The following is a 26,716-nucleotide window of genomic DNA, read 5'->3' as shown; positions in this document are numbered from 1 at the left end:
AGATATTTTGAATTTGCTTCTGTTGGTTTCCAGTTACTCACTGTGTAATCCTGTAGAACAGAGGTGACTTACGGACTTAGTTGTTTTTAAAGGCACCATTTAATGGTAGTGCCACAGACAGAAATGAAGAAAATTGTTAATGGCTGGCATAATGTTGTAAACCAGTGGATTTTGGGAATTGAGTTAATAGAAAAACAGGATGGTATGTGAAGAAGCAAAATTAAAATTCTATAGCTGAGCTACTTCTTTCTTGGAATTATAGATTGCTGAGTGGATCTTCTCAGCAGCAACGAAATATAACACACAAGGGATACAATAGGATGTCCCATAAATGGGTATAATTGAATAACAGATGAGTCTAAAAGGTATCATTAAATAATTTTATCTGTTGCAATCTAACTTGCTAGTTCTTGTTGGGCTGCATTCCAAATCCCTGTACTTGTCAGAAAACTGTTAAAGACTCAATCTATGTAATTATAAGAGGATAAACGTTTAATAAGTTTATAAGAATTTCTTTTTCTCTTCTTTGCTATTTTAGTATGGAAATAGGTCCATGACTTTCTAAGAGTGATTGCATTAGGGATCAACAGTGTGGTACACTCGTGTGTACTCAAAGCTGTGTGACTAAATAGTCTTTTGTAATCTTTTGTAGTCAGAAAGAACATATACATGCACTGCACCTGTTCACTCAACAAAATAGGTGACACCCATTTTCTGGCTCACTTCTCAGAGCAATATTCTGACCAATTAAAGCCAACCTACCTGGTTCAAAATTTAAAGGAGGCTTGGCAGTTAACTGTCAATCAGCATTTGTAGGTACATTCACCGTGGCAATGCCTCTACTAATCAGAGCTCATTTGTCACCCAAGTAGCACCATCATCTCTTTTACCCTTGAATTGGTATTCTTGTGAATTATCCTGATGAGGGCAAGATGAAAAGTTTCACCAACACTCAAATTCCATACTATCAACCAGATATTTAAAATTCATATGCTTCTACTCATCCTCACAGACTTATGTTCACACCAATGGGATGCCTGCCACAGAGTTCAGTATTAACCTGGCACAGAGCTTGTGGCGTACACTTTCCTGAGTGGAAGTGGCGGTTAACTTGGTGAACTATTGACCATCTACAGTCTTGTCCATTGAGAGTCAGCAGCATTCCACCAGCCACATTGCAGCCTAGAGTACTGCAGGGGAGCACCAGGACAGGCAATAGCACACAGAAGGCAGACATTAAGAACATGCACATGGATGATTAGCTGAGCTTTGTCTGTAATATATGGTTTGGTTTGAATTATAAATTTGATTTCAGTTGTTTATACTGTAATGGCTTTTTGAATCATGACCAAGTGAATGCTGTGATGGTCAGTGACGAAGGAAGGTGAGGTCTGAGACTCTTGGTGAATGCTGAATTAAGTGTCCCTTACAGACAGTTTAGACTGAAAGGTGCTATCTAGGATGCCTTTTCCCTTCCTCATTTTCCACAAATCCCTCTTCTTTAGCTGCTCAGCATATAGCTAGTGGCAATAACAGCTATCCCATCGTGATAGAGATGGTGTGCAGCATGTAACAGAACACCATGAGCCTTGACACTTGATTATCCATTTGCTACAGGGGTGCCAATACAGCAATTCAGAGGGCAAAAGCATTGTTTTGAGAACACCAGTGATCTATCTATAAGATATTAGTAGCAGCTTGGCTTTCAATGCATGCATACCGCCCACATGTGCACAGGTTGTTCATGTAGTCACCCCAATGGTCAGCAGATGGCTGTTGCCACCCAGTAGTCACCCTTCATTTGCTGTGCTGACTGAAATGTAGGTGACACAGTTGACTGCTGCAAAGCAATGATATCATGACTGCTGCCAGGATAGTGGGCATGATGCATGATACATTGCCTATGATCACACACCAAATGGAAGCCGAGGGAGTGGGAGTCCTTGACGCTTCAGTACAGTTTAAAATTAACAATGGGCACTCACAAAGTGATGCGCCTGCAACCAGTAACACCCTGCACCATGGGGAGCCTTACAATCCCAGCAAAACCATGTCCTCAGCTCTAAGTGCTTATCTGTGGAGACAGAATGAAATATTCTTACCTCTTATTGAATAAAGAGCCTTAAAGACTCTCGTTCAACATTGTTCAACAAATGATGATACATTGCAAATATCTCCAACTCGACTGGACATCCCTCAGACCATGATGTAATTATAATCTCATGAATCATGTGAAACCCAAGTGATGTTACTCAACTGGAGCATCTTCTCGAAGGGATGTCATTCATATCTTTTTTAAATTAAAATTAAATAATCTCCATTCAATTGCCTTTATTGCCTAATCCTTTGTCTGCTCAACTCTAAATTGGTAATAAATTAGACGCTGAAAGTTATGATATCCAAAAATTCAAGGTCATTAAAGTGGGTCCAATTTAAGAGTAACTGCAGTTCGTAGACACACTTAATTCAGTGTAATGGAATTTAATAGAAAGAGGATCAAGAATATAATATAATTTGTGAGTTTAGAAGCTGACACAATAGAAAAACATAAATTTTGACTAATTTACTTAACATATTCACTTTCATACTGATTATAAAGAAAGGGGTTTGTCCTGACACTTTCAGGTTGGTATTTTTGATGATAGAAATTCTACACCTGTTTGAATTGAATGAAGCCTTCATAGCTAGAGAGAAAACTGAAATGTCAATTTCCTGCCTGTGTTAACTTGTGGGTTGGTATTTATTCTGTGAGACATTAGTTCCGTTGATTAGTGGCTTCAGTACTCAGTCATATGTTCATTGTTATCATCATAAGCATCATATGTGCTATGCCTGAAGGCAGCCCTTGCCTGACAATGTTCTTGATGTCTCTCTGTCCTGTGCAAGTCTTTTCATTTTTTCCTGTAACTTCCTTCAGTTTTCAAGCTGTTCAGTGTTGATATTCCTTACCTATCTTGCTTTGTCTGAAGTCTTTCCTCTATGATGCCTCCTACAAATCCATGACCTTGTCTCCCATTCCTCCTCTTTTTCATAATGAATATCAGCATATATCTTTGTTCATTCGCTGCCCTGAGTACAACATCACTTGTTACTTTTTCTGTACAACTGATTCTTTCCATCCTTTTCCAAACCCATGAAGTTAGTTAGTGGCTATCTCTAACTAACACAACCTTTCCCATTGCCATCCTTGTTGCTATTTCTTTATTGCATCTTCCATTTGCAGATATTATTCTCAATAAATATTTGGATTCTTACACCTGTTCTAATTCTTTTCTTTATTCATGATTTTGGAAAGATGCATTACTTTGGGTTTGTTGAGGTTCATTTTCATTCCGGTGTTCATGACTGTTGTTAAGAGTACATCTACCAGTTCTTGTATTGCCTCAGTCGAGCTTGCTACGAAGTTTTATCTTGCCTGTTAATCAAGCTGATGTTATCCTTCACCCCATTGGTACTGCCTCTCCTCCACAATAAACTGTGGCTGCAATATGTAGCATCTATTTGATGCACTGCAACAATTCATCAAGACTTCTTAGACAACACCTTCCAATCTGTGACCTCTACTACCTAAAAGAATAAAGTTAACAGATACATGGGAACACTGCTACCTGCAAGTTCCCCTCCAAGCCACACACATTTTTGATTTGGAACTGCATGCCATTCCTTTAGTTTTGCAGGGGTCAACACTCTGGAACTTGTTTCATAACAGCGTTGTGGATACCTTTTTCCCACATTGATAGCAGTAGTTGAAAAAGGCAACATGTCATCATCTTCTCAAGGGCAATTCAGGATGGGCAACAAATATTTCCCAACAAGTGACTCTCATATTGTGTGAATGAATGACAGCCATGCCCACCCCCAATCATAATATTAGATCATTGCTTATGCAAAGATGTTGCAAGAGATTGGAGTTTAGTGTCAAACTCCTCTTATTTGCAGCTCAAAATATTTTAAGTTTTTAATTTTTGTATATATGCTTCAGTATTCTGCTGCCTTTTTTTCATCTGGGTTTGTTAAAAAACCATCTTCCTTGCTCTCTAACATGGCTGTTGTCGGTTTTTTGTACTGAGTGGCACTAATCTCCTTTGCTTTTGCATACATAAAGTCTTTGTCTTTTAATCAACAGAAGTTTTGGAATGTGTCACACTGCTTTTCTATCAATGCGGTTTTGCTTTTTCTGATCCTCTTGTCAGTCAGGTGTGTATGTTTCAACTGGGCTCCTTCAGTATTCTTTATTCTTCACCTTTTGTGACATCAGGTAATTGAGGCCTGATTCTTTTTCCAAATCCAAATGTCCTTTTGTGTCTGATATCTCTTCCTTTTCCAACACTATTATTCCAATCTCCCATTAGATTTCATAATTCTTTTCATTCTCTTGTTCGATTAGTTCTTTAATTGTATCATTTATTTCATTCATGTTCTCATCTGAAAGTTCACTTCTGGGCATATACTCATGGATGAAATGTGATGAAATTTTATATAGTAAACTTGGATTCTAAAGTAGAGGTAAATGGATTTTGGCTTTCACTTGTGTGAAGGTGACATTTTAAGGATCGGAGAACTTTTCAGTGGGTCAGAACATGGTTTTTGAAGAAATCATGTGACTTATGCTAAATGATTAGTTAAACTACCATGGTGAGACAATTTCTGAAGTGCATGCTAGTTTGTGATTTAAAATCTGGAGAGAGACAGATGGAGAGGGGCCACAAGCACTGTCAGTTCCGAAGAAAGGATCTTTAAGAGCAGATGTGCTGTTTATCAGCCTAAAAGTATTCAGACTCATTTGAAAAAAAAATTTTCCCTTCGGGTTCAGTGAGAAAATTCAGTGAGTTAACCTGTGTCTGCCTATCTTAGGGAGAGATGGCAACAATCACATCTAATGAATGTGCAAATAGAACATAGAACATAGAACATAGAACAGTACAGCACAGAACAGGCCCTTCAGCCCACAATGTTGTGCCGACCATTGATCCTCATGGATGCACCCTCAAATTTCTGTGACCATATGCATGTCCAGCAGTCTCTTAAATGACCCCAATGACCTTGCTTCCACAACTGCTGCTGGCAACGCATTCCATGCTCTCACAACTCTCTGCGTAAAGAACCTGCCTCTGACATCCCCTCTATACTTTCCACCAACCAGCTTAAAACTATGACCCCTCGTGCTAGCCATTTCTGCCCTGGGAAATAGTCTCTGGCTATCGACTCTATCTATGCCTCTCATTATCTTGTATACCTCAATTAGGTCCCCTCTCCTCCTCCTTTTCTCCAATGAAAAGAGACCGAGCTCAGTCAACCTCTCTTCATAAGATAAGCCCTCCAGTCCAGGCAGCATCCTGGTAAACCTCCTCTGAACCCTCTCCAAAGCATCCACATCTTTCCTATAATAGGGCGCCCAGAACTGGACGCAGTATTCCAAGTGCGGTCTAACCAAAGTTTTATAGAGCTGCAACAAGATCTCACGACTCTTAAACTCAATCCCCCTGTTAATGAAAGCCAAAACACCATATGCTTTCTTAACAACCCTGTCCACTTGGGTGGCCATTTTAAGGGATCTATGTATCTGCACACCAAGATCCCTCTGTTCCTCCACGCTGCCAAGAATCCTATCCTTAATCCTGTACTCAGTTTTCAAATTCGACCTTCCAAAATGCATCACCTCGCATTTATCCAGGTTGAACTCCATCTGCCACCTCTCAGCCCATCTCTGCATCCTGTCAATGTCCCGCTGCAGCCTACAACAGCCCTCTACACTGTCAACGACACCTCCGACCTTTGTGTCGTCTGCAAACTTGCTGACCCATCCTTCAATTCCCTCGTCCAAGTCATTAATAAAAATTACAAACAGTAGAGGCCCAAGGACAGAGCCCTGTGGAACCCCACTCACCACTGACTTCCAGGCAGAATATTTTCCTTCTACTACCACTCGCTGTCTTCTGTTGGCCAGCCAATTCTGTATCCAAGCAGCTAAGTTCCCCTGTATCCCATTCCTCCTGACCTTCTGAATGAGCCTTCCATGGGGAACCTTGTCAAATGCCTTACTGAAGTCCATATACACCACATCCACAGCTTGACCCTCATCAACCTTACTAGTCACATCCTCAAAAAACTCGATAAGGTTTGTAAGGCATGACCTACCCCTCACAAAGCCGTGTTGACTGTATTTGATCAAGCCATGCTCTTCCAGATGGTCATAAATCTTATCCCTCAGAATCCTTTCTAACACCTTGCAGACGACAGACGTGAGACTTACCGGTCTATAATTGCCGGGGATTTCCCTATTTCCTTTCTTGAAGAGAGGAATTACATTTGCCTCTCTCCAGTCCTCAGGTACGACTCCAGTGGAGAGCGAGGATGCAAAGATCTTCGCAAGTGGCGAAGCAATTGCATTTCTCGCTTCCCAAAGCAGCCGAGGACAAATCTGATCCGGGCCTGGCGACTTGTCAATCTTAATGTTTGACAAAATTTTCAGTACATCAGCTTCCTCTATCTCTATCCATTCCAGCATGCACACCTGCTCTTCAAAGGTTTCATTCACTACACAGGTCGTTTCTTTCGTAAAGACAGAAGCAAAAAACTCATTTAGGGCTTCCCCTACCTCCTCAGGCTCCACACACAAGTTCCCTATGCTATCCCTGATCGGCCCTACTCTTTCTTTGACCATTCTCTTATTCCTCACGTAAGTGTAAAATGCCTTTGTGTTTTCCCGGATTCCTTCTGCCAAGCCTTTCTCGTGCCCCCTCCTGGCTCTCCTCAGACCATTTTTGAGCTCCTTCCTTGCCTGCATGTAATCCTCTCTAGCTGAACTTGACCCTAGCTTCCTCCACCTTATGTAAGCTACCTTCTTCCTTTTCACTAGAAGCTCCACCGCTCTCGTCATCCAAGGTTCCTTTATCTTACCCCGTCTTGCCTGTCTCAGAGGGACATATTTACTCATCACTCCCAACAACTGTTCCTTAAACCATCTCCACATGTCTATAGTTCCCTTACCATGGAACAACTGCTCCCAGTCCATGCTTCCTAACTCGTGTCTAATCGCATCATAGTTTCCTCTTCCCCAATTAAATATCCTCCCATTCTGCCTAATCCTCTCCTTCTCCATAGCTATGTAGAATGAGAGAGTGTTATGGTCACTATCACCAAAATGCTCTCCCACCACAAGATCTGATACCTGCCCCGGCTCGTTTCCGAGCACCAAGTCTAGAATGGCCTCTCCCCTCGTCGGCCTGTCAACGTACTGCGTTAGGAAACCCTCCTGAACACACCTTACAAAAACAGCTCCATTCAAATCTTCTGCTCGAAGGAGGTTCCAATCAATATTAGGAAAGTTAAAGTCACCCATTACAACAACCCTACTGCGTCCACACTTTTCCAAAATCTGTCGACCTATGCTTTCTACAATCTCCCTGCTGCTATTGGGGGGCCTGTAGTAAACCCCTAACGAGGTGACTACTCCCTTGCTGTTCCTAATTTCCACCCATACTGACTCAGTAGGCAGATCTTCCTCGACAATGGAAGCTTCTGTAGCTGTGATACCCTCTCTGATTAGTAGTGCTACACCCCCTCCTCTTTTTCCCCCCTCCCTATTCTTTTTAAATGTTCTAAACCCTGGAATATCCAGCAACCATTCCAGCCCATGAGAAACCCATGTCTCTGTTATGGCCACAACATCATAGCACCAGGTACTGATCCATGCTCTAAGTTCATCACTTTTATTCCTGATACTCCTTGCATTAAAGCAAACACACTTTAACCGATCCCTTGGTTCCTTCCCAGGAAAATCCTTCCCACTAGCTGGTCTACCTCTTGCTACTGCCTCACCTGCATCAACGCTCACCTCTGGTATACAGCTCAGGTTCCCACCCCCCTGCCATACTAGTTTAAACCCTCTCGAACTACTCGAGCAAACCTTCCACCCAGGACATTGGTCCCCTTCCAGTTCAGATGCAACCCGTCCTTCTTGTACAGGTCCCACCTTCCCCAGAAGGCATCCCAATTATCAACATATCTGAAACCCTCCCTCCTACACCAGCTGCGTAGCCACGTGTTCAGCTGCGCCCGCTCCCTGTTCCTCACCTCGCTATCTCGTGGCACCGGTAGTAAACCAGAGAACACTACTCTGTTCGTCCTGCTCTGCAGCCTCCATCCTAACTCCCTGAAATCACTTTTTATATCCTCAAACCTATTTCTGGCTATATCATTTGTGCCAATATGTAACACGATTTCTGGCTGTTCACCCTCCCCTTTCAGAACTTTATACACCCGATCGGAGACGTCCCGGACCCTGGCACCAGGGAGGCAACATACCTTCCGGGAATCCCGATCTTGCCCACAAAATCTCCTGTCGATTCCCCTAACTATCGAGTCCCCTACCACGAGTACTTTTCTATTCTGCCCCCTTCCCTTCTTTGCCACAGTGTCAGGCTCAGTGCCAGAGAACTGACTACTATGGCTTTCCTCTGGTAGGTCAACCCCCCCAGCAGTATCCAAAACGGTATACTTATTGCTGAGGGGAATGCCCACAGGGGATCTCTGCACTGTCTGTCTGTCCCCTTTCCTCCCCCTAACTGTAACCCATCTATCCTCGTCCTGAGCCTTAGGAGTGACCAACTCCTGATAACTCCTCTCAATTACCCCCTCTGCCTCCCGAATGATCCGTAGTTCATCCAGCTCCAGCTCCATTTGTGCCAATAGAAGTGCCAATAGCAAAATAGAAGTGATATTTCACAGGGGTTGAATGTCTGTAAGGATATTATAGGAGAAAAGAGTTGAAATTTTCATTTTATTCTTTGAGATAAGATCCATTCAAACTGTCATATAAATAAAGCTTTGCTTTTATTCTTTTTTCCTTGTAATAAATTAATGTTATATTGTATAAATACATTGGCAGCATCTTGTGAATATGTTTACTTACTAACCACTGCAGTAACCAAACTGTGAAATAAAAGTTATGGCTTATCAAGCCAAGTTTCATTTTGAAATCTGACTTGTCTAGTATTACCATGGCTGGGATCATAATGGATGGTGATGTCCACTAGTTGCTCCTTTAGTTTCACCAGCATCAGTATATCTGACTTCCATTTCATTTCACTTCACTCACACAGTTAACAGCTTTTCAAACTACCACTCACTGTTCCTTTCCTCTTCTTCCTTCACGTAAGGTTTCATTTAGTCTCTTATGAGGTCCCATCCTCTCGTCTATTGTACTTCACATAACCCTAGGATGTGTAGTTTTTCCTTTTCCATTTCGCTAATTTTCCTTCCTGTTTATTATCCACACTCAAATTTAATATTACCAAGCTTATATTTCATTGGATGGTATGCTGGGATATCTCACTAACTCGCTTACTGAATGCAACAGCATTTGTCCTTTGACAGAAGTTCCCATATCCCCCATTGGTTTTCATCTGTGCTGACACCACCCTGAGGCATTTTCTTTGCTGTTTTTGGTGGTGATTTGCCATTGTCATGTGGCAGAAAGTACTGGGCTACAATGTTATCAGACAAAAACCTCAAACCTCACACCTCAAAGACCTGACTCACTGTCATACATTATTTTCAAATTTCTAGCAAGCATTTATCCTCAGACATCTCCCCATCTTTACAATATTAGACATTCCTAGTGTGATGATACTGTGGCTGGAAGAGGTGTATTTTGTCTTTTTTTTAAGAGAGGTTTTGAGCCATAGGTGATGAACTGTCTGGCCCAAACCAAGAAAGTAAAGCTTGTGAGGTCTTGCGTTTTGTTTCAAAGTTAGAACAATGGAAACAGCATTAACAGGAGGAGTTAGGCTCCCACAGAACCTAGATTTTAGTTTCTCTTTGAGTAGTTGTTGGGGTTTTGACGTTGGCTGTGGAAGCTGTCTCCCTGTTTCTCTACCAGAAGTTTTTCCTTGTTACAGCTAAAAGCTTGGGTTCCCTCTCTGCTCCTGGGATTTTGTTTGAGGCAATTTATTTTACTGAATTTGCCTTTGCCAAGAGGTGTTAATTAAATGTTACTGTAGTGAAACCATTGCTGTTTAGCAGCTAAATAATCTATTATTCTGTCAAAGAGATTACAAGATGTAGAGCTGGATGAACACAGCAGGCCAAGCAGCATCCAAGGAGCAGGAAGGCTGACGTTTTGGGCCTGGACTCTTCTTTAGAAAATTATTCTGTTAAGTTTTCCAAAGTTATATCAATTCTTCTTTTTTCCCTTGTTTGCATTTTAACTGAGGATAAGAATAAAGTGTGGTTTGCTTAAAGCTGAGCAGTATGATCAACTGAATTGCAAGTGCCTCTAAATAAGATAAAAGTTAGGGTCTAGGCTATCTCCTTGATATATTTGCAGGGGTTTTGGTTGAGTCCATAACACTAGGAATTTTGTATGATTGTTGATTGGAGGAGACAAGAAACCCCTCTACATAGCCCTTCCCAAAAGCCTTCTGCAACTTCACATTACCAGGTAACACAGGGTTAATTAGTGTCAGAATCTTCTGCAATTATTCCAAAGGCATGATAAATCAGAAATTTAGATTTTGGGTTCAAGTGTTTATCAGAACATCTCAGAGAAATTAAAGGCACAAAATCCGGTTCAGATCACAAGATAAACGTTTCGTTATGAGTTCCACTGCTACTCCTTGCAATCATATTGTCAATTACTGGGTAGTAAGGACAGACTACTAAAGACAGGACACTCACACCACCAACTAGACTGACTAGCATCATAGCGTTCGAGAAAATATTTTAAAAGTATCTTAACATAATACTAATGTGTCATTTAAAAAAAAATTCACAGCATGAGGGTGTCACTGACCAGTCAGCATTTAATATCCAAGATAACAATGTGTAGAGCTGGATGAACACAGCAGGCCAAGCAGCATCAGAGGAGCAGGAAGGCTGACGTTTCGGGCCTAGACCCTTCTTCAGAATTTTTTTTCTAAAGAAGGGCCTAGGTCCGAAATGTCAGCCTTCCTCCTCCTCTGATGCTGCTTGGCCTGTGTGTGTTCATCCAGTTCTGCACCTTATTATCTCAGATTCTCCAGCATCTGCAGTTCCTGCTATCTCTGAAAGCATTTATTATCCATCCCCAATTGCCCAGAAGGCAGTTCAGAGTCAAACACATTGCTATGGGTCTGGAGTCACATGTCGGCCAGACCAGGTAAGGATGGTATCAGTGATAAAGGGAACTGCAGATGCTGGAGAATCCAAGATAACAAAGTGTGGAGCTGGATGAACACAGCAGGCCAAGCAGCATCTCGGGAGCACAAAAGCTGACGTTTCGGGCCTAGACCCTTCATCAGACCCTTCTGATGAAGGGTCTAGGCCCGAAACGTCAGCTTTTGTGCTCCCGAGATGCTGCTTGGCCTGCTGTGTTCATCTAGCTCCACACTTTGTTATCCAGGTAAGGATGATGGTTTCCTTCCCCAAACGACATTAGTGAACCAGATGTGTTTTTCCCAACAATCAGTAGTGGGTTCATGACCATCATTAGATTCATAATTCCAGATATTTCATTGATTTCAAATTCCACCATCTGTCGTGGCAGGATTCAAACCCGGGTCCCCAGAACATTACCTGGATCTCTGGATTAACACTCCAGCAATAATACCACTCGGCCATTGCCTCCCCATGGAGAACATTTACCAAAGGGTCATAAAGCACATTGTATAATTGGAAACAATGTTGTATATTTTACTAGAACACTTTATTGTTTGGATAAGATTAAGTGTAAAATGTACTTCTTTGGGATTGAAGTATGCTATAATTAGGAAGGGAAGAAAGAATAGATTCTTCTTTGAAAGTATGTCCACAACAGCTAGTGTTACATCACAAATATTAGTACTTGTCCAACATCATCTGTATTCCATATGATTTCTTGTTTAGGGCATCTTTTAAGCTGATGCATTCAATGCTTATGGACAATCAGCTGCACTTGAAGGATAATAATTGGTGTTTCTGCAAGTATTTGTACTTAATGTGAAACTGGGCTCCTGTTACGGTAATGGTACAAACTCTTAAGCTTACTGGAGGTTGTATAAACAACACTAGGATTTCAAAGGAATCGTGGCTTACAAATGGGTTTGTAAGTCTTCTAGGACCAACCCTATTCCTTTAATCAAGCATATGTTTTTAAAAAGCCCTTTGCAGAATATGCTTTTCCCATGCTAATGGAATTGTTTTCAAATGTTTCTTCATGTGCAGATGCTTTTGATTGCACGTTTCCATTCATTTGTTTTACTCTAGTTTTTGAGAGAAGGTAGCAAATGATCGCTTTGAATTTGTAGTCTCATGCAATATACATGCTAAGACAAACTATTTCAGTTGGAAATAGATTTTGTCATTATTCAAATGACATTTTGACTGTGTTACTGATGGAAGTAGAGTTGACCATTCATCCAGTTTAGATTAGACTGGCAACCCAAATGTGTCTATTCTGTACAGGGAGCGGCAAATGATGTTCCTCTGTTTTAAAAAAAATGCCATTAATATTATCTTCCATAGGGCCTGGCATGGGTGCCTGAGATCAAACAAAATCAGGGAAAAAGTGTTGGTTCTGTAATTAATGGTTAACTGGGTGAAAATCTGGTTATATATAATGTCTGTGTTTTACATGTACATACTAGGAACAAGTGAACAATGTGTTAAAATCTTGTGATTAGTGGGGAAAAAACTGACTGAAGGTGCCTGTCATCTATCTAACCTACCCCAAACTACTAGTGTTTAACAATTAATTCTTAAGATTTTCACAAAATTTGTCAAAGTAAATTTCTGATTTCACACCAGGATCTTACTCCTGTCTAGCCTTAAATATAAAAATACAGTAACAGACTGGACAGCCTAGATGCAATTAAAAGTGACCCTAGGCCACTGAACTCTGGCTCAGGTCAAGACTACTAGATTTGAGATATCAGGCAACAAGAACATTTGATACGATGGTCCCAATGAATTGATATTTATTGTAACTGAATTGTTGCAGAAAACCTTAAACTCACATATTCCTGTATTAAGTTGAAGCCAATCCTGTTAACCAAGTGGTTCAAACTTTTTACTTGAGCACATAATCTAGACTGATATCCAATGCACTAATGAGGGAATGTTATACTCTGGAGGCACAATATTTTCAATTAAAAGCCAAAAGAACTGCAGATGCTGTAAATCAGGAACAAAAACAAAGTTGCTGGAAAAGCTCAGCAGGTCTGGCAGCATCTGTAAAGGAGAAAACAGACTTAATGTTTCAGGTTCGGTGACTTTTCCTTAGAACTGTAACTGTTCAGCGGAAGGGTCACTGGACCTGAAATGTTAACTCTGTTTTCTCCTTCACAGATGCTGCCAGACCTGCTGGGCTTTTCCAGCAACTTTGTTTTTGTTCCAGTGTTTTCAATTGTTTGTTACACTGAGGCCTCCCTCTCAGACAGACTTGAAAGGTCCTACTGCCTTTATGAAGAAGTTTGGGGGGTGTTTCTCATTGTGCCCTTGTCAGTATTTATCCCTCATCTAAAACCTCCAAAAACAGATTCTTTGCTTATGATTTGATTACTGTTTTTTTGCAGTTTATTGTACAAAGATTGACTGCTGTATTTCCTATGTTAAAACAGTGAGTAGATTTAAAAGTACTTAAATGGTTCCAAATCACCCTCAAGGCCCTGATGTCCTGAAAAGCATATAAATGCAAATTACAAATTATATAAATGCAAGTTCTTTCATTGTATCAGTATATTGACTGAGCCCAAAATAGTTCAAACTATATTCTTTACAAATCCTGCAATTAAATCTAAAGTATGAATGAATTGATGGTATTTTTTGCAGGGTCCTGCTAATGGAAACCAGCGCATTTAATTTGAGGAATTGACTGTAAATAAAAGCTTGAATCAAGTTTGAGTGTTTTGCCGAGGGCCAAGGTGAATTTTCTGACAAACGTCAATAAACTCGAATGGAGCAGCCAGACTAATGAACTACATTGACTAATGAATACAGAACATCTGAGGTACCAAAATTGGACGGCAAAAAAGGTGCTAGTCATAAATAAGTTGGGGATGTTGAATTTTGATCTCCTTTCTCTCCAGTTTGGTGTTAGCTTTGTCAACCTAGCTACATAGTATCCAATTACAAAGGAGAGAGAAGATAAACAGTGAAAAATGACAAATAATTCTGGACCATACTGCACCAAGACTGTGTGTAATTACAGTCGCAAACAATATTTGATACTGATGTTCTGTTTGAATTTTCTGAAGTGTAGGCAGTTGTACAAGCAGTGCGTTATATTTTGCAGGCATCATTTTTCACTTTAAATCAGAACTGAAAATGTGAAAATTCCGATGAATATTCTTGATATATCATTATTTGAAATTTGGATTCCAAAATGCATAATTTTAACATTGATTTGTATTTCTATGCTGTTTATGTTAAGTGGAGAGACAAGGTTTGAGGAGAGACAGTTCTGCCAACGAAATAAGTCACTTTAAGGTAGAAACAGGGTTTCTGTTCTCTCATGTTGCAGTTCTGTAAGGTTGTTGATAAAGGTAAAATGTTTGAATTTTTAGTTTGAATATTTGTAAATACATCATTTCAGTTAGTTCCTATATGGTGTGAAATAGTCCCTTTTTAAGTCTTGTATGTGACACTTTAATTTTTCTTGTTAAACGGGCATTGGCAGATTTTTGTAAAAATATTAAGTAACTGACCACCATGGTGTACAAATTGCGAAAGTAAAACTTATAACCGAGCAAACAAGTTCTCCCTTGGGGTTCAGCTTGTCCAGTATGACCATCGACTGAAATCATAATAAAATATAGATAACCATTTCCTTCAGTTTAATTTTAATGTTCAGATTTTAGTATACCAGGTTAGAAAGGGACATTTATAGTAAGAAACAGTTCATTTAGCCTGACTGTTTATGTTGGTGTTTATGCTGTATGGTGGCCTTCTCCTAACAGTTATGTATGTCTTCGGAAACCCGCCACTTCCACAGGTCTTTGCATGTTTCCTTGACATTATGACAATGTCAAGTACGTGGACTGCAACAGCTCAAGAAAGTAACTCACCCCTGTCAAGGGCAACCAGGGACAGAAAATAAATGCTGGCCAGCCAGCGAAGCCCACATTCTATGATTCTATGAGTGAATTTAAAAAAAAATTTATCCTGCCTCAATAAAAGAAATGGCCTTTAGTTTTCAGTTTGAATGTGTATGGTTCTGGAGGAAATTCTGTTTATTATCAATGTATGATCTAAAAGTGCACTGTCTTAAACTATATTGCCACTTTTACCTCAACTTAAGGGAGTTTTAATTGTGTGTCAACATAAAAGAAGCATTTTAATTAGATTCAGCTCCAGTCTCCTAGATTTTAGTCATCTCCAGTAACCACCAGGTCAGGGCTGGCATAGCTAGATTTAAAGTGAAGGTCTTTTTACTAACTCTCAAAGGCTTGGAACATACTCGACTGATACAGTATCTCCATTCCTATGCTAGCTATGCTTATGCAGCCCCTGAAAGAAGAAGTCAGATTGGAAGGGCTGTGTTGTGCTGTGACCATACCATGTGTTGACATTACCCAGACTGATCTGATGGGACATTATGGTAATGCTTAAGTCATGATATTTTTAAATGCTGCTTGGACCTGAATTTTCCAAACCAACAAGACTACTTCAAAAGGTGCATTTTATAAACAGGATTTTACTGCAAGGTCCAAACAGAAATATAGGAGCTGAGTACAAATGGGCAACCTGGCTGACAACACATTTGAATTTCAGATGCAAATTTGGTAAAACCAATTTCACCCTCAACATAATTTTTGGTAATCCAATGATTCATGTGACTAAGAAAATGAAAAAAAAATGCACAGTCTATTCAGACCAAAACTCCAAAGCACAAAATCCAATGTTACTAGTCTATCAGAAACTTTGCTACTATTCGCCACAATAGTTCGAATATTTGTAATTGCAAACTCAAGCAATCAATTTTCATTGTTGAATCGAGGAACTGATCTGTCCTGGAAAAATGTTTGTGTGTTTTACTGTTTCTGTCAGCTGAATTGAATGATGTTCATAGAAATGTGAAATTGTCCAATTTTTGAAAATTTAGAATCACAGGGGGCCCTTTAACCCATCATGCCACTCCAGCTCATTAAAGAAGCTTCAGTTACGTCGTGCCAATCTCCTGCTTCTTGTACATACACTGCACATTATTTTTATAAGCCTCGATTGTACCTACTTCCACCACACTTCCAGGCAGTGCACCCCATACCCCAACTACTTGCTGAATGAAAATGTTTTTTCTCTCTTCACCCTTGCTTCTTTTTGAAGATCACTTTAAAACTATGCCCTCTTGTTCTTGTTACTTTTAGGAGCAGGATCTACTCTATCCCTATCTGCTCTATCCAGCCCGCTTAATTGTTAAAACCTGTTTCAGATTTCCTGTTAACCTTCTCTCCAAGGAGAACAATGCCAGTATTTTCAATCTTTCCTCAGAATTAAAGCTTCTGAACTCAGGGACCATTGTTGCAAATCACTTTTGCACTCTCCCCAGAACATTCACAGAATTCCTGTGATGTGGTGCCCATAACAGTACACAGTGATCCAGCTAAGGTCTCACAAGTGTCTTCATTCAGTGCTCAATGCGGAATTGCTTAAATTCCACAGAAATACCCATCCCTTACCTATGCACTCGCTTATAGTTGATAGAGAATTGTCACCAGCGTAAGTTTACTGTCCATAAATATTGTGCCTTCATGTGTCTAACTGCTCTGCTATTGAATCTGGTCTTCAATGTAATTAAACTTTTGGTTTCTTAACTGCAGAAGTATTGTATAAGATCAGAGGTGACATTATCTTAATTACAATTTACGTTACATGAGGAAAAGTAAATCAAACCGATCATGTGCATCTGTGGAATACAGCAAATGTTGTCAGATTCAATTGTTAGCTATGAATTAAATATTGAATTGGGAAGTTGTAGCATTGGAATGATTGTCTTCTGTGTGATATTTCATCAAAGATGATAAGCAATTTACCTTCTACTGAAATAATGTTTAAAAGAGTGTCATATGAATGCTTTGAGTATGCCCGTAAATCCCAGCAGTCATTTTGAGGCTGTAGTCTCAAAGTGAAAAAGCCAGAAAGAGCCAGCTGACTGTAGTTTGATTTATTCCTTACAGCTCTATTTACTGAGGTCCCTCATGATGTTTCAGCCAGAGCTGGGCAAGATGTGGAGATGGCCTGTGCTTTTCGGGGCAGTGGTTCACCATCTTACTCACTGGAGATTCAGTGGTGGTATATCCGAAACTCCAAGGACTGGACTGACAAACAATCATGGAGCTCTCACCAGGTACTCTCACACTGTCTGCTTGTGTCCAACTTCTTTATTTAAGTATAAAAATTAGCGTTAATTTGTATGATTATATTAGCTTTGAAATGATAAAATACCCCAATGCATTTAAGGGAAACATGATCAGCCATACATTGACTTCTGAGACACAGCTAGGACAGATAGCCTAGAACTTGGTCAAAGAGGTAGATTTTAGTGGTCTTAAAGAGGGAGTTGGAAAAATGAAGAAGGTGGCTCAGTGGTTTAGATTAGATTAGATTCCCTACAGCGTGGAAACAGGCCCTTTGGCCCAGCAAGTCCACACCGCCCCTTGAAGCATCCCACCCAGACCCACCCCCCTATAACCCACACACCCCTGATCACTACGGGCAATTTAGCATGGCCAATCCACCTAGCCTGCACATCTTTGGGCTGTGGGAGGAAACCAGAGCACCTGGAGGAAACCCACGCAGACACGGGGAGAATGCGCAAACTCCACACAGACAGTTACCCGAGGCTGGAATTGAACCCGGGTCCCTGGCGCTGTGAGGCTGCAGTGAGCCACCGTGCTGCCCCAGTTAGCACTGCTGCTGTACACTATCAGGGATCCAGGTTTGATTCCACCCTCCGGTGACTATCTGTGTGGAGTTCGTACATTCTCCCTGTGTTCTGCATAGGTTTACTCTGAGTGCTCTAGTTCCCTCCCCCCGACCCCGCGATCCAAAAATGTGCGAGTTAGATGACTGGCCATGCTAAATTGCCCTTGGTTTCCAAGGATATGCAGTCTAGGTGGATTAGCCATGGGAAATGCAGACCTACGGCAATAGGGTAGGGGGAGGGGGGTATGTTTTGGATGCAATGCTATTTGGAGAGTGGGTGTCGTGATGGCCTACTTCTACACCGTAGGGATTCTATGACCCTGTGTAGGGGTGGGGGAGGGGTAGTTCTAGAGCTTTGTGGTTAGATTTTTGAAGGAATGGTCAATACAGTTGGAAGCGAAGTAAGTGGAGAACAGGGTTCTTGGGAGTTTTTATAACTGCAGGATTTTACAGATACAAGGTGGATTGAGACCATGGAAGGATTTGAAGACAAGAATGAGAATTCTCGACTTATTCCATTGCTAGACTGCGAGACAGTGCAGGTAGCGCAAACTCCAGTAAAGGCCTGGTAATAGTTTCCAGAATCAGATCATTGACCCCAGCCATTCCACACAAGCAGAATGCACAGGCATCATTGTTCACTGATAGCCTAATGATGTTAACATTTTGTCTTGTAGTTATAAAATCATAGAGACCCTTCAGTCCAACTGGCTCATGCTGAGCAGATATCCTATATAAATCTGGTCCCATTTACCAGCATTCAGCCCATATCCTCTAAACCCTTCCTATTCATGTATCCTTCCAGATGCCTGTGAAATGTTGCAATCCTACTAGCCTCTACCACTTCCTCTGGCAGCTAATTCCATACACATACCACCCTCTGCATGAAAAAAGTGCCCCTTAGAACCCTTTTAAATCTTTCCCCCCCTAACCTTAAGTCCATACCCTTTAGTTTTGGACTTCCCTATCCTGGGGAAGAAACCTGGCCTATTTCACCCTATCCATGAACTTCATGGTTTTATATACCTGTATAAGGTCATCTCTCAGCCTTCAATGCTCCAGGTAAAATAGCCTCCGTCTATTCAGCCTCTCCATATAGCTCAGACCCTCCAAACCTAGCAACATCCTCGTAAATCTTTTCTGAACCCTTTCTAATTCACAGTTGTAAAATAATTTAGGATGTTTATCATTTTTTACAATTTATAAACTAAATGCCTTTTTGAAGATATAACCTAGACACGAATAATTTTTAAACTACATTTCATTTTGTGTTTTACCCCTGTCTGCCTCCCAAGACAGAGGCAGACTGAAGTTATGTGCAAAGCACTTTACTGCCATCAAGTGGCTAAACCATGAGCTGAAATAATATTCCCCTAATGAATTGCCTTTCCTGAAGCGCGAGAGGGAAGGTGGTCTTCCTGCCAGCACAGGAGTTAGGTTCTGAGTGGATAGACCTTCCTGCCGCTCCAGTGGTTCAAACCCTTATATGGTGAGTTAACAAGTAAAATGCCATTTCACTCATTGTCATGATTATCTCCATTTCCAACCAGCAAGGATAGTGTCAGCCTTGCCATCAGGTACAACACCAAACGGACCTGCCCGTCAGGTTGGGGGAGGACGTTGTGTATGTGTAGGGACTCCCTCAAGCCCAAAGGGTATTGTGTGCATTAGGTTAGTCACTGTTTTGGTCTACTTAGAAAAATCATTTTGGGTAACCAATATTCCATTGCTGCAACTATTTACAGATTGCACGATTATGACCGACATTACTGTGGACAATGTCACAAGCTTCTAGCCTCTGGTCTATCTCTCAGCAGTTTCTGCTTTACTCTGCCTAAGTTCCCTATGACAGCGGATGGTGCTCACTGTACCCAATTAAGTATTAACCCTTTCAGACTCATTTACAATATCGCTCACCCTCAAGTCTTTTCTTCATATGCCAGTGCTATTATACATTATACATTATACATTTTAAGTTAAATGCTACCATCTCTCCCCTCCCCCCCCCCCCCCCCCCCCCCCCCCGCCTATCTTTGATTGTATGAACTCAGATGATCTGTAGATTTTGCAACTCTTCCTAAACATGTTGGGACTTGGAAGAATGGTAGTTGGTCAGTAGGAGGTCAGAAAGTCTTTTGGGCAATGTAACGTCTGTAGATCTCCTCTGTTTCCATCTTTTTGCCATGTGGCTCATCTAATAAATAATTTGTGGATGGTTCAACCTTAATGGGATGAGGTTCCTACAGTTCATTTGCAAAGGCCTTTTGACAGTACGAACAATGTTCAGTCTCCAATGCTTTGCAACTTCTTGGAAGATTGCTCACTTTCTATGTAAATTGCTGAACCTCAACATTTTCCCTGCACCTAGCTGCCAAATTCTTCCCACAGCAGCACTTACTGTAATATGTGGCTGGCTATATGTGGTAAGATTTCTCTTTATATTTGCTCACACGTGGGATGTGGGCATCGCTGGCTGAGCCAGCATTTGTCGCTCTTCCCAGTTGCCTTTGAGAAGGTGGTGTTGAGCTGCCTTCTTGAATCGCTGCAGTCCATGGGCCGTCTGTAGACCCCAATGCCATTACGGGAGGATTGCAGGATATTGACCTAGCAACACTGAAGTAACAGTGGTGTGCTTCCAAGTCAGGATTGTGATTGGCTTGGAACTTACAGGTCATGGTGTTCCCATATATCTGCTGCCTTGTCCTTCGGCCTGGAAGTGGTCATGCGTTTGGAAGATGCAACCCAAGGAACCATGATAAATGTTTGCATGAATCTTGTAGATGGTACACACTGCCACTGAACATTGGTGGTGGAGGGTGTGGATGTTTGGTAAGCAGCTGCTGCTTGATGTCACGGTTGATGACACTTTCCATCCTTTACTGATGATCAAGAGTAGACAAATGGGGCAGTAATTGGCTGGGTTTCATTTGTCCTGTTTTTGTGTGCAGGACAAACTTGGGCCATCTTCTACATTGCTGGATAGATGTCAGTGTGCTAACTGTGCTGAAATAGCTTGGCTAGGGGAGCAACACGTTCTGGAGCACAGCTCTTCAGTACTATTGCCAGAATGTTGTCACCCATAATATCTAGTGCCTCCACCTGTTTCTTGATATCATGTGGAGTGATTCAAATTGGCGAAAATTTAGTATCTATGATGCTGGGGACCACTGGACAAAGCTGAAATCAATCCACGAGGCATTTCTGGCTGAAGATTGCTTTGATTGCTTCAGCCTATCTTTTGCACTGATGTGTGGGCTCTTCCATCATTGAGGATGGGGACATTTGTAGAATGCCGTCCTCCAGTGAGTTATTTAATTGTCCACCACCATCATGACTAAATGTGGCCGGACTTCAGAGCTTAGATCTGATTCATTGGTTGTGGAATCGCATAGCTCTGTTTATCACTTAGTCTGTTTGACACACAAGTAGTCCAGTTGATTAGCTTCACCAGGCTTATAATGTTCCACAAAGGCATAAGTATTGCACCAATTTTGTAGACAGAGTAGTGAGCTGAGTCTTCAGGTGCCTTGTCCATCAGTGGCCCTGATGTGTTGTAGTGAGATGGACATATAATTCTACAGTGTTGTGTACAAATAAGAAATTCTCTTCAAGCCTAACTCAACCATTCTGCCCTTCCCTGCACCCTCTCCCTGAGGTTGTGTGTACTGTGGTAAGATTGTGTCACTGCCCAAATACAGTATTTATTGGGAAGTGGCTAAGGTACTCACTGTTGTGCCCTATTGTCCAAAATGTAAATGTTCTAATAGAGCACATATTCCTGGTTATGCTGTTTAACTCCTTCCCCGGGCATCAGTATATCATCCATGTTCTGTATGACTCCACAAAGACCAAGTAGGAGTTTTGATACGTTTTGTTGAAATACCTCTGAAGCAGAAGCAATCCTAAATGATATACTATTAAAGCAAATTCTTCCAAAATGTGATAAGCAATCTTGTTTGCTCGTCCAGTGGTACTTGCCAGAATCCACTATTTGGAGAGTTTTATGAAAACTGTGCCCTTGGATAGTTAGCTGGACTCCAGTCTTCAATGGACATGAAGTGAATTTCTCTCCCTGCCACCTTGTTGAATTGTTCAAGGTCAACACAAGTACAAATAATACCATTAACCTTAAGCATGTTAACTATACATGAAGACCGCTTGTTCCTTCAGTGTAAATGTATGATGTGGGAGCTGGCTGATCCCATTGTGAACGGCAGCGACCACATCTACAGCAAGTGTTGGTTTCTGGAAGAACTCCGGATCAGAGTAAATGATATAGAATCTGAGCTTCAAACTCTGCGGCACATCCAGGAGGGGGAGAGTTACCTGGACACTTTGTTTCAGGAGGCAGTCACACCCAGTAGATGAAATAACTCAAATTCAGAAGGTGCTCAGGGACAAGGTGTGACTGTAAGTGAGGCAGGTAGGGGGAATTTAGAGTTCAGGAGTGCAGGAGCCTCAGCCCTTGACCTTGACCAACAGGTATGAGATTCTTGCTCCCTGTACGGATGAGGAAAAGGACTGTGGACAGGATGAGCCAGCTGACCACGGCACCATGTTGCAGAAGGCCCTTCAAGAGGGGGGAGCAAAAAGACAGGTAGTTGTTATTGGGGATTCTATTATGAGGGGGACAGATAGTATCCGATGCGAGCCGGATTGGGAGTCCCGCATGGTGTGTTGCCTGCCCGGTGCCAGGGTGCAGAACATCTCCGACCAGGTTGAAAGGATATTGGAGCAGGAGGGGGAGGATCCAGTTGTTGTAGTCCATGTTGGGACTAACAACATAGGCAAAGCTAGGGTAGAGGACCTGTTCAGGGATTATCAAGCACTGGGAAAGAAATTGAAGTACAGGTCCTCAAGGGTCATAATCTTCGGATTACTGCCTGAGCCACGTGCTAATTGGAATAGGGAAAAGAAAGTTAGGGAAGTAAACACGTGGCTAAGGGATTGGTGTGGGAAATAGGGATTCCATTTCATGGGGCATTGGCATCAGTTTTGGAACCGAGGGGATCTGTACCATTGGGACGGTCTCCACCTGAACTGACCTGGAACCAGTGTTCTAGCGAAAAGGATAAATGGGGTGGTCAGTAGGACTTAAAACTAGTGAGTCGGGGGGAAGGGAAACTGAAAGAGACAGGGAGTATGGAGTTAAATGGAAAGATAAGCAACAGGATAGCATGTGTACAGGTGGATGTAAGATCGAGGCAGACTAGGAATACAGCAAAAAGGAAAGATAGCTTAAGACATCTTGGGATTTCCAACCTCTCTAATAATGATAAGAAAGTTAGCATCAAGGCACTTTATCTAAATGCTCGTAGTATTTGCAATAAAGTAGATGAATTAACAGCACAAATCCCCTTGAATGATTATGATGTGGTAGGCATCACAGAGACATGGTTGCAGGGAGCTCAGGACTGGCAGTTAAACATCCAAGGATTCACAACATATCAAAAAGACAGGGAGGTGGGCAGAGGGGGTGGGGTTGCCATGTTAGTTAAGAATGGAATTAAATCTACGGCACTAAATGACATAGGGTCAGAAGATGTGGAGTCTGTGTGGGTGGAATTGAGGAACCACAAAGGCAAAAAAACTACAATGGGAGTTATTTACAGGCCTCCTAACAGTGATCAGGACCAGGGGCGCAAGATGCACCGAGAAATAAATAGGGCATGTCAGAAAGGCAAGGTCATGGTGATCATGGGGGACTTCAATATGCGGGTGGATTGGGTGAATAATGTTGCCGGTGGATCCAATGAAAAGGAATTCATGGAATGTTTGCAGGATGGCTTTTTGGAACAGCTTGTGATGGAGCCCACAAGGGAGCAGGCTATTCTGGACTTAGTGCTATGTAATGAGCCAGACTTTATAAAAGATCTTAAAGTAAGAGAACACTTAGGAGGCTGCAATCATAATATGGTAGAGTTCAGTCTGCAGTTTGAAAGAGAGAAGGAAAAATCGGATGTAATGGTGTTACAGTTAAATAAAGGTAATTACAGAGGCATGAGAGAGGAATTGACGAAAATCAACTGGAAGCAGAGCCTAGCGGGGAAGACAGTCGACCAACAATGGCAGGAGTTTCTCGGTGTAATTGAGGACACAGTACAGAGGTTCATCCCAAAGAAAAGAAAGATTATCCGGGGTGGGATTAGACAGCCATGGCTGACAAAGAAAGTCAGGAAATATATCAAAGAAAAAGAGACAGCCTATAAAGTGGCCAAGAGAATGGGGAAATCAGAAGATTGGGAAGGCTACAAAAACAAACAGAGGATAACAAAGAGAGCAATAAGGAAGGAGAGGATCAACTATGAAGGTAGGCTAGCTAGTAATATTAGAAATGATAGTAAAAGCTTCTTTTAATACATAAGAAACAAATGAGAGGCAAAAGTAGATATTGGGTCGTTCCAAATTGATGCTGGAAGGCTAGTGATGAGAGATAAGGAAATAGCTGAAGAACTTAATAAGTACTTTGCGTCAGTCTTCACAGTGGAAGACATGAGTAGTATGCCAACAACTAGGGAGAGCCAGGGGGCAGAGTTGAGTATGGTAGGCATTACAAAGAGAAAGTGCTAGAAAAGCTAAAAGGTCTAAAAATTGATAAATCTCCTGGCCCCGATGGGCTACATTCTAGAATTCTGAGGGAGGTGGCTGAGGAAATAGCGGAGGCTTTGGTCATGATCTTTCAAAAGTCACTGGAGTCAGGGAAAGTCCCAGATGATTGGAAAATTTCTGTTGTAACCCCCCTGTTTAAGAAAGGATCAAGGCAAAAGATGGAAAATTATAGGCCAATTAGCCTAACCTCGGTCATTGGTAAAATTCTAGAATCCATTGTCAAGGATGAGATTTCTAAATTCCTGGAAGTGCAGGGTCAGATTAAAACAAGTCAGCGTGGATTTAGTAAGGGGAGGTCGTGCCTGACAAACCTGTTAGAATTCTTTGAAGAGGTAACAAGTATGTTAGACCAAGGAAACCCAGTAGATGTTATCTATCTAGACTTCCAAAAGGCCTTTGATACGGTGCCTCACGGGAGGCTGCTGAGGAAGGTGAGGGCCCAGGGTGTTCGAGGTGAGCTACTGGCTTGGATTGAGGATTGGCTGTCTGACAGAAGGCAGAGAGTTGGGATAAAAGGCTCTTTTTCGGAATGGCAACCGGTGACGAGTGGTGTCCCGCAGGGTTCAGTGTTGGGGCTGCAGCTGTTCACCTTATACATTAATGTTCTGGATGAAGGGACTGGGGGCATTCTGGTGAAGTTTGCTGATGATACGAAGATAGGTGGACAGGCAGGTAGTACTGAAGAGGTGGGGAAGCTGCAGAAAGATTTAGACAGTTTTGGAGAGTGGTCCAGGAAATGGCTGATGAAATTCAATGTGAGTAAATGTGAGGTTTTGCACTTTGGAAAAAAGAATACAGGCATGGACTATTTTCTAAATGGTGAGAAAATTTGCAAAGCAGAAGCACAAGGGGATCTGGGAGTGTTGGTCTAGGATTCTCTAAAGGTTAACTTGCAGGTAGAGTCAGTAATTAAGAAAGCGAATGTAATGTTGTTGTTTATCTCAAGAGGGTTGGAATATAAAAGCAGTGATGTGCTTCTGAGCCTTTATAAAGCTCTAGTTAGGCCCCATTTAGAATACTGTGTCCAATTTTGGACCCCACACCTCAGGAAGGACATACTAGCCCTGGAGCATGTCCAGCGGAGATTCACACGGATGATCCCTGGAATGGTAGGTTTAACGTATGATGAATGGCTGAGGATCCTGGGATTGTACTCATTAGAGTTTAGAAGGTTGAGGGGAGATCTAATAGAAACGTACAAGATAATGTATGGTTTAGAAGGGGTGGACGCTAGGAAGTTGTTTCCGAACAGGCGGGGAGACTAGGACCCGTGGGCACAGCCTTAAAATTAGAGGGGGTAAATTTAAAACTGAAATAAGACGACATTTCTTCAGCCAGAGAGTGGTGGGCTTGTGGAATTCATTGCGATGGAGTGTAGTGGAGGCCAGGACGTTGGATACCTTCAAGGCAGAGATCGACAAATTCTTGATCTCAGAAGGAATCAAGGGCTATGGGGAGAGTGCAGGGAAGTGGAGTTGAAATGCCCATCAGCCATGATTTAAATGGCGGAGTGGACCTGATGGGCCAAATAGCCTTACTTCCACTCCTATGTCTTTTGGTCTTATGGTCTTATGGTGAATATGTATATAGTTTTTTGACCTTCCTAATACTTTGAATGAATGGGGATATTCTTTTTGAAGAGCCTCTGTTTTTTAATCTCTTCGACAATTCGAATGACATTGAAGTCAATAAAGCACTTCTATTCAGGAATGGAAATTATTGGTTATGAAGGGTTTGTAGTATTTGGTGTTCTCTAAATTTGACAGTAGTTTGTAACATACATTTAACTTGAAGCACCACCCAGTCCTGCTGGACCATGTAGCTGAATTTAATTTAGCAATAGGCAGTGTTTTATGAACCAAGGCTCATTATATAATGTTGTGACCTTATAATAGTGTCTCACTTAAAATCTGTGAGATGCCCACTGACATAACTATCTTCTTGCTAGTGCATTTGGTGTGCATCATTGATTTTCGCTAAGAAAAGTTTGATTTTATCTTCTAATGGAGACTTTTCTATCTTATTTGTCTCTTTGTGTTGGTAGTTTCTTAAGTCCCTTCGCTTTTCTTTAATGGTGACTTGCTTTAGCACATTTTCCGAAAGTATTTTACTCTTTTTACAATAAAAATGTCACATTTTTAAAAGCTGGAGAGTATTCGCACCTGTGAGACCATTTTTCCCCACAAATGGTCAAGGAGAAAAAATTTACAAAGATATTGCCAGGGTT

General features: G+C 41.6%; 1 protein-coding gene across 1 annotated transcript in view; it reads left to right on the top strand.

Moving 5' to 3' along the window:
- The window catches only part of LOC125461420 (V-set and transmembrane domain-containing protein 2-like protein), an 88,437-nt gene that overhangs the window by 33,202 nt on the left and 28,519 nt on the right, over positions 1-26,716 (top strand). The window contains exon 2 of the mRNA XM_048550175.2: positions 17,133-17,302. Within this exon, the coding sequence (XP_048406132.1) occupies positions 17,133-17,302 (170 nt within the window). The remainder of the gene's footprint in view (positions 1-17,132; positions 17,303-26,716) is intronic.

The sequence above is a fragment of the Stegostoma tigrinum genome, chromosome 19 (assembly GCF_030684315.1).
Source record: "Stegostoma tigrinum isolate sSteTig4 chromosome 19, sSteTig4.hap1, whole genome shotgun sequence".
Classification (NCBI taxonomy): Eukaryota; Metazoa; Chordata; class Chondrichthyes; order Orectolobiformes; family Stegostomatidae; genus Stegostoma; species Stegostoma tigrinum.
Note: the sequence above shows the minus strand (reverse complement) of the source record. Positions and strands in the feature narration are given on the sequence as shown.